Source organism: Aythya ferina (genome assembly GCF_964211825.1).
Source record: "Aythya ferina genome assembly, chromosome: 4".
NCBI classification, from domain to species: domain Eukaryota; kingdom Metazoa; phylum Chordata; class Aves; order Anseriformes; family Anatidae; genus Aythya; species Aythya ferina.
In genome coordinates this window covers 41,968,888-41,980,942 of record NC_140300.1, presented here as the reverse complement: position 1 = coordinate 41,980,942, position 12,055 = coordinate 41,968,888, and the positions used below count along the sequence as shown (strand labels likewise).

General features: G+C 35.7%; 1 protein-coding gene across 1 annotated transcript in view; it reads right to left on the bottom strand.

The window, feature by feature from the left end:
* Window positions 1–350: 350 nt before the first annotated feature.
* HHIP (hedgehog interacting protein) overlaps window positions 351–12,055 on the bottom strand; it is a 79,854-nt gene continuing 68,149 nt past the window's right edge. The window contains exons 12-13 of the mRNA XM_084517440.1: window positions 11,262–11,410; window positions 351–8,576 (exon numbers count right to left, since the gene is read on the bottom strand). Of these exons, the coding sequence (XP_084373566.1) occupies window positions 8,383–8,576; window positions 11,262–11,410 (343 nt within the window). The 3' untranslated portion in view covers window positions 351–8,382. The remainder of the gene's footprint in view (window positions 8,577–11,261; window positions 11,411–12,055) is intronic.

Sequence of the window (12,055 nt, the reverse complement as noted above, 5' to 3'; positions counted from 1 at the left end):
AAATTCCCTTGTTCAAGCTGTCTGTCCGTTCACATACTGCTTGCAGTGAAACAGGTATCTTTTCAATATGGAGGTCTTTTTGCTCTCATTTATCCAGAAGCAAACAGGAAACCCCATTCCAAACTTCCCATTCCAAGAATAATAGCAGTGTTCAGTCACATTTTATAAAAGCATCTTAGAATTTATATAAATAAAACTAGGGTACATTTCAAAGAATATATAAAATGCTGGCATTTAGCTTTTACTGCAAAGATCAAAGAGCCGATTTAAAATTAAAATTGTCATGAATTTAAATTATGCATTTAGTCATAATAAAAATATTAAAGAAAAAATAAAGCAGCACATATACCTTATATTGTAAGATAAAGTTTAATATATTTTATTAGCTTAAGGGACACAGAATAACTATCTATCCAGAACTTCAGGCATGCATTTACATAAATATATTAAATTAAGAAAAGCAATTATACACTTAAACATCCTTTTGTCTAAAAAATCATTAAATCCACAGATTAACAATAAATCCAACTCTATGCATTTATCACTTCCAGATACAACTGTTCCATTTCTCAGATATTACACAAATACATTTGTTAGAATTTATATGCATTATACATATATTATATATTACATAATAGTGTGTATACATACATGGTGTTCAATAATATAATAATAATTTGTACTTTTTATAGCACTTTTCATTTGAAGAGCTCAAAGCGCTTTACAAAGATTGGTTTCACTAATTTTTAGATGGAGAGTGGAGACACAAAGATGCAATTATTTAAGGTTATATAGAATTTGTGACACGCAGTAACTGAATTCTCTTGCTTTGAACTTCAGCCATGCTGTCTCCCTAAAAAGAATACACATATAGCATACGTAATCTACATAGGTAGACCTGCAAAGGCTTGTAAGGTCTCAAACCAAGAAAGCACTTAATTATATTAATAATGTTAAGCACATGACTTCAGTGAGATTCATATGCTTAAAATTACTTGTGTGTTCCAGTGCTCTGCTAGATTGGTGCCTGTATATGTTTAGTAGTATAGTACAGTCTATAGAAGATAATTAAACATAGTTTGAATGGTATTTTCTAAACTAGTTTCCCACATTTCAAATGTACATACAGTACCTGATGGCTACTATAAAATAAAACTACTTGAACAGAGGAATATCAGAACAGTTATGTTCTCAAGTGACAGATTTTTGTTATTTCCTTTTCCTTTCCTGCTTGGCTCCCATTAAAATCTAATTGTTCTCAAAAGGGAATTGAAGTTTTCATTCTGTAGTATATTTTGTGGGGGACAGCTAATAGCATTTCTGGATAATTCACAGGGTAGAATTACTGCTTCTGGTATTAACGGTGACCACTACAAGATACATCTGGTGACTTCATACCAGATGGTTTCTGGTCTCAGTATATCCTGATAGGAATTTAGAGCATTTTGCACACCAAAGTTGACTCCACCTAGAGTGTTTTTCTTTTAATGACTCCTCTTAGGAGCATTCAGCAAATGGGATTTGGTTGTCACTGCCTCATCATGCAAACCTCCTTTTTCTTGTACAACAAAATGCATCCTACACACAAGCACACAAAAACCAAACAGCCACCTCTCTGCTTTCTTCCCACTCAAAAAGATTATGAATGCAGCCACCGCATATATTCACATGCTTTAGCTGGCACCTTCTTTCTGAAATTTCTAGGAATTTAAACATTTTTTATTGAAAGATTTTTTCACTTTTCTTTTAATTGCAAAATGAAAATAAATGGGGACATCTCATTTATTGTAAACGGAACTTAACTATATGATATGTGGCACCCTACTGATCACTTGTAACAGATGGAAAGTTTTTTTTTTTTTTTTTTTATCATAGAAATAAAACTCTTCTCCAACAATGTGACTTGCTGTTTGAGCGCATTCTTAGCAATAATTTCCGATATTTTTGGTTGTGGAAGCCAGTGTGTGTACAGTATGCAGTAGGCAAAAACACACATTAAATTGATATTATATAAAATAGTAATTTTTGTGACTTCCTATGGCATGAAATGATCACTAGAATTATGTGGCTTTGGTGTGTGGAGTTCTGGTAAGCAGGTGTGCTACTTGGCTTTCAAATCAAACTGTACAGTATAAAGTAAAGAAAAAGCTCCCATGGAAACCCGTGAGAGTTTTATTTGGGTTAGGGGATAACACGATAATCCTTTCCCAATATGTAGACCAAATTAGTAATTATTAATAACTCATGAGTGAACTGAAGGAAAAAGGTTGATGTGTCCGTTGAACTATTTATACAGAGCTATAAAATAGTAATGTTTCCCATATGGAAGATAAGGCATTACTAATACTGTCCGATTAGTCAATCTACACAGTGTAAATCTATACAGAATTGCCATATTGTTTTCTGTTGTGTATTTTACATCATGATAAATCCCTAGTGCACAGCAGTAATTGAAGTCAATGAGTACAAAGGCAAGCAGATAGATCCTTTGCCTGTAGAATACCTACTCAAGTCTAATCCTGCACTTGCTTACATCTGTTATTTCACTACTTTGAGTAGTGTCATCGCTTTCAGTATTGCCATTTTTATTAGTAAGGATGGGAACAAAATTTTTTGTTGGATTAAGGTACAGTCTTGATTGAAATATTACCCATTCCTATTTAACATGTGAAGAAAGGTTTGAAAATATGCCGTATGTTGAATGGAGCCTTTGTAATACTGGACTCAGAACAGTTGCAGAAACTCATCCATTGATGTCTGTGAGCACTGGGATCCATCCCCTCTGTGGGGGCACTCTGGGGCCCTGCCTTATTATGTCTATTTCATAAAATGGGACCACTGACTTATTTAAATTCCTTTCCTGCTTAGTGGCATACACTTAAGCATTTGAAATACGCACATACGTGTGAAAGAGAAGAGATGTGAGCTAATTGCTCAGCACTTTTGAAGAAGTAACAAAATGTTTGGCAGATTTAACAGGATGCTTTGTGTAGCAGTTGGGAGTACCTGTAAGGAAACTCAACAGGATCGGATATGCTCACTACTTAAAGACAGGCAGTCTTACTCTGGAAAACCTGAGTGAGTCTAATGACTATAGATGCTGACAGAGAGGCAATGGGTGCAGTGATGTCTGTAGCGAAGTTCTTCTGCTAGCTAAGTGTCTGTCTTTGAAGGACATTATCCTATAATTAATGAAGTCAATTGGAGATTTTCAGTTGACATCAATGGACATCAAGTTGGGCTCTCAAAGAAAGTTTGAGGTAATCCTGCACTGAGCTTTCAGGTAGCTTCTCCTGTTTCACACCTATATCCTGTAAAGTAAGCTAGTAGTATTTCACTGAATTGCTACCCTTTTGAAAGCAAGGAAAATTTTAGCAAAACTTTTTTTAGCGTTTCTACAGCATTTTTCTGTGAAATTAATGGAAATATTTATCAGTTTTTTGTAGCCCAAATTCAGATTATTTGGTAGGTCTTTACTGCAAATTTGGGTCAGAATAAATTTAAGATGTTGACTGCCTTTTTGGCAAAGTTCTTAGTGATAATACATATATTTTTTAATTTGACAAATGTGAAATGTTGGTCATTTTTTAGTATAATGAAAAGGGAAAAGTTAGTTTCGATTTACTTCATGACTCCCTTCCCTTTCTTCTAAGACACTAATCACCCTGGCCAGAAGATCAATATGGTCAATTATTCCTAACTGAACTGATACACAGTTAAAATAAAGGATAGTATATTAAAATACCTCAGCATCTTTTAAAGGATTTATGCAGTTAAGGAAAACTAAGCAGAGCAGGATGTCCTCAGAACTATTTTTTCCATGTGGGCCCAATCTTCTAAATGCCCATTTCATAGATGCATGTAGAATCACACATATGAGTATTTTCATTTTAATGGGACTCCACACCTGTGAAAGATTACTTGAGCTGAAGTGTTTTTAGAATCTCACTTTTGCATATTTGTACATGAAAAAGTCCTCATTTCTGATCCCAAATTACAGAAAGAGTATAATGAAAAGCAACATTTCATCATCTTGGGAATGTTGTTCTGCTTTTTACTTGAGGCATCTGGTTACTGTATTGAAATTGGTAACTTTCTGAACAGTGCAGTCAGTGACTGTATAGTGAACAAATGCTTTCTCCCTTCTTCCATCTTCAGCATAGCTGATGCTGAGCAGCTGGAGGTTGTTACTCCTGAATCCTTATACACAGTTAATGGCCAATCTGCAGCCAAACTACAGCATTAGAAGTCACTACAAAATGACAAGATTCTGTGGGGCAATCAAAAGATAACAAACTCTGTCTACTGGGAAGTCCCTTTGATGCATATATACAGTTTGGGGGAAAAAGAAAAAAAAAGAGAGAAAGAAAAAGCAACACCTGCAGCAACCAATTATTGATCTTTGCTGTAGTTCTAGGAAGGAAGGAGATACAAAACTGAAATGTAGAGAAGTGAACAAAAGGAGATAAACAAAGAGCTGTCATGGTTGCCAATATAGAATTTATATTCTTATTTATACCTAGCTTATACTTTGGATGCATGAAACAGAATAACTTGTGAGGATTTAAAGGTACAAGGAGTCTGTATCTGTGTCCCTGACTGTTAATAGAAGAAATACGTTTCCTTGAGGGGAAGGGTTTGGGATAATATTTCTTAATGGAAACATTAGAAAAGTGTGCTTAATGTTTGTTTGTTTGTTTGTTTGTTTGTTTGTTTTTCTGAAATGGAGTAAACCAATTTGGATCTGATTTAGCATCTTTTTGTCTCAATACTTATCTATGGACTAAGAACGTTTCTCCTTATATTCAAATAATATGCCTTTTTTTTCTGATCGGAAGCATCTTAAAAAGAGAAGGATGAAGGTTTACCATCCTGAAATAATAAAATGAGGGTTGAAAACTAGCATACATCAGGAATAGAATTACTTTTCTTTGCAACAGGTATATTTATTCTTTTTTAACAGTAGAAAGCCTGAAAGAATGCTCGAAATGTACCATGTATTGGGACACAGAGAGGGCAGTATCTCACAATAAAGGAATAAGTGAATGGAATAAAAGATTAGGAGAGAGAGAGACAGAGGCAGAGACAACTTGATCACATGCATAAAATCCTTTCTAGAGGCCCTTATCTAATTGCCTCATTTATCTAGTTTCATTTATAAGCTCAGTTTTATTCTGGGACACTCGCAGAGATTGTGTGAGAATGGCTGTAGAATGACCTAACTGGCAACAGGCTTTCTACAAACCTTTTTTTTTTTTTTTTTTTTTTTTGTATGCCAATTCTCAGGGCAATTACTGCAGTTGCCCTTTTTATATTAGCATCTTGGGTGGTTAGGCCTGGGGTTTACTCACTCTTTTTAATAGTATAATTTCTTTTGATAAATAAGCAGTTGGGATTTTTGTGTCTTTTTTTTTTGAGAATACTTCTTTTCCACCGGGACTTCCTATGTATCCATGCGGGCTTAAAGCAGATGCCTGCTTTCACATGATACAAAAGATGATTTAAAAATGAAGCAGAACACTTTCCATAAGCTATTTCCCCCTTTTCTCTATTCTTCACTTAGATTAATTCTTAGTTTTGATTTTTTGATTGAATGAGTGAACCATTTACATTTTTTTAAAGAAATAAACTGAAATATTTGCCTCAGTTTTAAAAGTGATTTTCTGGCTGCAGTGCAGTTGATGAGAGGGGTTTTTTTATGCCATTGATTTGAATGAGCCCTGGATTTAATTCTTAACCTTTAATGAAATTTCATTTTCTGATTCCACTAGTAAACTAAATTGTCTTTATTATGAAGATGAACCGTATGGTCATTGTTATCCCTTCTTTTCACAACTGTGGCATATACTGGCTATATACATGACTATAGAATATACATTACTGGGGATCTTCAATTTAGGTACAGCCCACATTTTTTTTTTTTTTTTTTTTAAATCTCTAGGAATGAAGCAGTGAGAAATGAACTATCACATCTCCCCAGCCAGTTACTGAGAGTATTATAAACTAAAGTGGGGTATATTTTTTTTAATATATTCATAAAAGAAAGTGTTAAAGATGTTATCTCTGTCAGACATTTAAATGTTGCAAAAATACTTGAGTGACTTTCTTGCTTTGCTGATTATGAAGAGTGCAATAAAACTGCACTATCTGACAGATTTAGACAGCTGGCTCATTCATGAGAAGTTCACATTTTTGTCACCCACGTTGAATAAGGGAAGATTAGATGGTAAGGTCAATTTACAAAAATGGTTGTCAGGACATTTTTTAATTGTAAAACTTTTTGTGATGGAATTCAGGAAAAAGACTAAAGGCAGAAAGCAGTGGAGACAAAGAGCTGCTATTAACCTACAGATGCTACTGCAGGGTTCATTTTAAGATTGGTCACACTGCTTAGCCAATGAAGTGTTGGTGTGACTATAAGGGACCACCCTTTTCTGGGGTGAGAGGGCAATTTGGTCTTCATGCTCATTTAATCCTGAGACGTCTTTCAATGGACTGTCAGTTGAATCTACATTGTGCAAAATTATGCATGCACTTTTTAATGCAGACCATTGTTCACTAAGCACTTAACCAAGATCTCTCAACCAATTTCCATTTGGCATGAGGTCACTAGAAACCCAAGCAAACATATATGGAAGGCAAGTGTAATTTTCTGTTCCTCTCAGCTGGAATACTGAATAGAGATAAATACAAGTAACAGTTTTGCTGTACTTAAAGATTTAATATTTATTAAATGAAGACTGACAACTTTCCGTAAAGGAAAATTCATTACATGTCACTACCCTGGAAAGAAAATTTTGCTACTGGAGAGCAATATGGCTAGAATATGCTAGAAGTTATTGCCTAAAGTGTTGTAAACTGTTGACGCATGAGTAGCTGCGTATAAGAACCATTAGTGTGTGCATGCTGTGGCTACTCTACTCTTTTTTTACAGGCAAGTTTTACAAAAGCCAGGTAGTGCAAAGGAAATCTGATAGCTAGAAAACAGTGAACAAAGAAACTGCCAATAACATCCCAGAGCTGGCGATAACAGGGCACCGATTCTGAAGATACATCTAATTAGAATATTAATACTTTAGAAAACCTGACTAGAGCATGTACACCATATTTATTGATACATTTACAAAAATTCAATTTTATGTTAGCTCTTCAAGGAACATTTACATTTAAAACCATATTTGGCAATAATTGTTATATGTTTTGTACAAGTGACATCTTACACAGCCAACACGTGCTAATGTGAGCTTTTGTCCAGTGAAGTTCCATTCAGTGTGAAATCTGTAGCAGTCTAATCATGTATAATCTGGCCCGTCCTGTTATAGTGAAAATCACTTTATGAACACTTCTAACATGTGCTGGAATTTTATTAGGATTGGTTGGTGGTTGTTTTTTCATCCGTCGTAAATGAATACAAGTTGACACAAGGATACATTTCTAGATTAGATCCACAACACAATAAAGAGTGTGTTTGCTCTCTCTTTCCCCGTCTTTCCAATTAAGTTGGTGAAAAATGTAACTTTAGTATTATACAGGACATGGCAAAGCTGTCTCATCTACGTGATGTCTATATTATAAAAATAAAATAAAATAAAATAATATAAATATGTAACATGAACCCAGTGCCCATTGTTAAATAAAATATATGATAAAAAGCAGACCTTCTAGGATGACTGGTTTTGAAATATGCGAGTATAATTTAATTATTAAACACTTGAAACAATCTTGATATTAAGCTGCGATAACCAGATTTTTGCATCTATGCTAGATAAAGAAATGCGTAACATTCTGTAATAGAGTTACATTGATGAAGGTGAAGGTTACAGTCTTACAATGAATTGCCTAGATAGGAATGCATTAAGGAGATCTGAAATATTCTCTCATAACGGAGATCATTTCGCCTTAAAAACTGTTACAACTGGATTTCATTAAGTCCAGCAGTTTATACAGTGATGGTTCCAAACTGCTCTCTTATTGCTATAATCAGGCAGTTGCAGACACAAGGTTTCTGGGATGTCAGTGAATCCAAAATGACATCAGGAAAGTCCTTTGACGAAATTGTGGTTTGCAGTGGAATTGCTTTGTAAACTATTTCTCATGAAGAAATACACATAAAAAAAATTCCACTACCTGTAAAACCGTATTTGTGATAGTGCCTGCCCATGTATGCGTGCATGTATTGGGTATCTGTACATCAGTGGGGATGTACAGGAGTATTTACACACATACAACAAATTTATTGGCACATTTCTGGATACTATATTTAAATTAATAAAGTAAATCAAATCACCATTCTTTGTTGCGGGATAACCAACTGTCTTTTAAAAATGACAGGATTCAAAACAAATGCCCGTTGAAAGTGTAGTTTCCAAATAGTCCCAGAAACTATACAATATAGCTGGTTAGGTCCAGCAAATAGGATGTCATGTCTAGGATCTGATCAAGAATACCTGCCCTTGTCACTCTTCGGATGTTTCTATCCACTTGTTCACACTGGGGGCCGAGATAGCCTTTTTTACATAAGCATTTATTGGGCCTTACACAGACACCTCCATGTCGACACGCCGGGTCACACTTTGCTGTGGGTAAAAAAAGAGCAGTTTTCTAATTTCTTTCAAGTATCACAAAGCAAAAAGATACAATATGTATTCATTAAGAACTACTTTTCTGAACTTATAATGGTAAAGCACATAAATTAAAAATAAAATAGAAAGGATGAAATATTGGATGTTTCAAAACTGTATTTTTTAAAGTTGTAGAATAGTAGGGAGAGGAAGTATTTTTTTTATGTCTGTGAGAGTATCTCCCAGGACAGACTGTGAAAATCAAATAGCAAATTTTTGAAAATGTCCAATTCCTGTATTTGGGTGGGATTTTGGAGTGCATTGGCGACTCAACTCAAAAGATTTTAGGCTTCACATATCATATGACTTAAAAGAAGACATGCAACATTGCTAGAAGTTTAGATAGTGGTGGCCTACGTCATCCCATTTCTTATGATGGCAAGCCAAAAAATTACTGAAGTTGTAGAGATATATCAGCACCTGACCACATCCAAACTGGCAAGAACTGTATCATAGATAAACTTCTTACTCTGTACATGCAGAGTTCTGCACTACGCAATTGAGGCACAAAATGGTGCCCGTTTGGCTCCTGAATAACTTAATCTTGGAATAAAATTGAATTACCAAAAAAAAAAAGAACCAGAACATATTTTACATGGCTTTTATCAGTTAAGCTTGGAAGATTTACCCTATCTCTTTAGTCAATATTTGACAATTTACCAGTAGAGTTCTAGGTCAATCATCTTGCCTAAAGTTTTCAGATTTAAATGCTATATCAAGTTGTAGCCAATGTTAGCAAAAACAGTATTCATAACTTCCAGTTTTTAAAGTGGTCTCTTCTATGGCACAGTCACTGCACTGTGATACAGGAAAGCTACAATATCTATTTACAAAGATTTAAAATACACTATACAAATCATGTTTCTTGATATTATTCACGAATTTCTTAATTACCTTAGATGGAAACTGATGCCTTGTAACTATTTTTTCTTACTTATGTTTATAGCTTGAGGTTCAAGCTAGAACACCTCTGCTAAGTGCTGTGTGGGATACAATGATGAAAACTCCTTAGTCCACATGTTTTTCTGCAGTTTCTTGTGCAAACTTGTATCTAACAAACTATCTATCAAAGAACAATAAGTTTTTAAACAAAACAGATTATTCAAGACACATTTATGGTCACACTGGAGATATTTTTTGCTTTGAATTCCACTTCGATAAGGGCTGTAGAATGGACCTCATTCTACAAATCTAGGCAATATCTGACTGACAAGTGGGGACAACCAAAGCTGGGCTGTCTGGCTGGATTGCCTCATCCATTTCTCCAGCCTGCTTTTCTTGCACAGCTGTGTGATGCTCGGCTTATGCATCTTGTCAGTAGGATATATCGTGAGCGATTTCATCCATTGCATTTCAACCCAAACTACGTCACTCCTGCTCATCAGTAAGAACTGCAAGGCTGCTGGAATTTACACTCCAGTCTGTAAGGGCTGCATGTCAACCTCAGCAGGGCCCTCCTGAGAGCCTTTCCAATCTGAAGTATCCTGGGGTCCATCGCCAGATCCTTGCTTTGTCTTACTCTACAATTCTTTTCCTCTTTTGTTATACCTCTGCATATTGACATCTGGTCAAACTCTCTGAGCAAATATGAGTCAGAAGACTGTGCTGATACACTAATAGCAGCTTCTGGTTCTCAGGCTTGCTCTGGATGATCTGTTAGGCCAGAATTACGTGGCTCAGCTATAGTAAGCACAGTCTCTGTGAGACACTGGTAGCACAACTGTGGCACTCAAGGTCACTTGTTCATTCTTCTCTCCCCTTTGGTGGCATACATCACGTTTGCGATCCATCAGGTTTGATCACTGCCACTTTTTCAAGTGACTCTTCAAAGACAGCTACAGCAACAAGATGGGACTTAAGGAAAGCACCACAGTTATTTATGATGGATCACAATTACTTTCCAATTATTAGCTGCTTTGTGACAAGTTGTACACGGAATTCTCTAGAATTCTCATTTTAGTCTTTAGGATCAAAAATAAGAATGTACCAAAACTAAATTAGTTGTATTAATTCAGTGCAGGCTGAGGAATGGTTCCAACAGGCTGCCCAGGGAAGTGGTGGAGTCACCATCCCTGGAAGTCTTCAAAAGACGTTTAGATGTAGAGCTTAGGGATATGGTTTAGTGGGGACTGCTAGCGTTAGGTCAGAGGTTGGACTCGATGATCTTGAGGTCTCTTCCAACCTAGAAATTCTGTGATTCTGTGAATTCACGATGTGCAAAATATGCAATAGTGACCTGCAGGCCTGATTTTAGTATCTTTCCTGACCAGGTACTCCTATTTGACACAGATAGTATAAGATTGCAGGCAGGAGCTCCATGTCCAACAGTGGAGCAATCAATATTATTGATTGCACTTCCTTTTATTTTACAGAATTGGTGTAATAATAAGAATGCTGCTGTCTGTCATACTTCTGCTCTTACTTGCATTCTGAAGTGGTTCCCATTGCATGAGACGTTTTGATTTTAACTGTTGGACTCACCTAAAGACTTATTCTGCTCCTACACCTCATGAGATCAGTATCTCTTTTATGATGTCTGAGGACTAACTGTCAATGAAAATTTCTCCTAGCAAATTATGAAAAGCAAATTATGCCATGTCATTGCTTTATTCACTTGTTGCTATGAATCTATATACAAACCAGCTCTGCAGAACTCTCCTTCCCAGCCTTGATTACAACAGCATTTTCCGGTGGGAGTGCAGTGCCCATTCCGACAGTGCCTTGAGCATTCAGATGTCAGTGTCTGTGCAGACTGAGCTGTTCTTTTGCATTCTTCAGGGACTAAAGGCCTGTATAAAAATATGCGAACCAAGCATATAGTTAAAAGTCAGGGTCAAGGAGAAAAACTGCTTTTGCACATGAAATTGAAAGTTGTAATTTTCACTCAGTATTATTATAGTTGTTTTAAGTGGCTTCTATAGGAACGTGTACAGCTTTCCACAGAAAGTATATTGATACAAAAGAAAAATCCAAATCTCATTTAATGCTCTTAGTTGGAAACGTGCATACTTTATCATGAAGGACATTCATTTCCTTGTATTTAGAAAGATACTGGCAATTAACATAGAATTCAAACTTTACTTTTTATTGAAGGCCTGATTCTCATGCTATTATCAGCAGCGTAAATCAGTGTTCTTAGAGGACTTTTTTTCTTTTTTTTTTCTTTTCTCCAGGACACCAGTAAAATAAAGATGGTATGTTACATTGCAGAAAAATACAGTGTTACTTGCTATTCTTTCATATAACTGCCTTCAGAGGTCTTTTACAAGATTAAATAATAGTCCTTGAAACTTCCTGAAGCGTGAATATGGTAAAAAGAGCATCCCTAAGATCTAATCATGGGCAGCACATATCTCTATATATTCAGTTGGGAACTGAATTGCCTCTCAGCAGATTTCTTACGGTACTCAAGGTGTTGACTTCAGGCAGGCAGG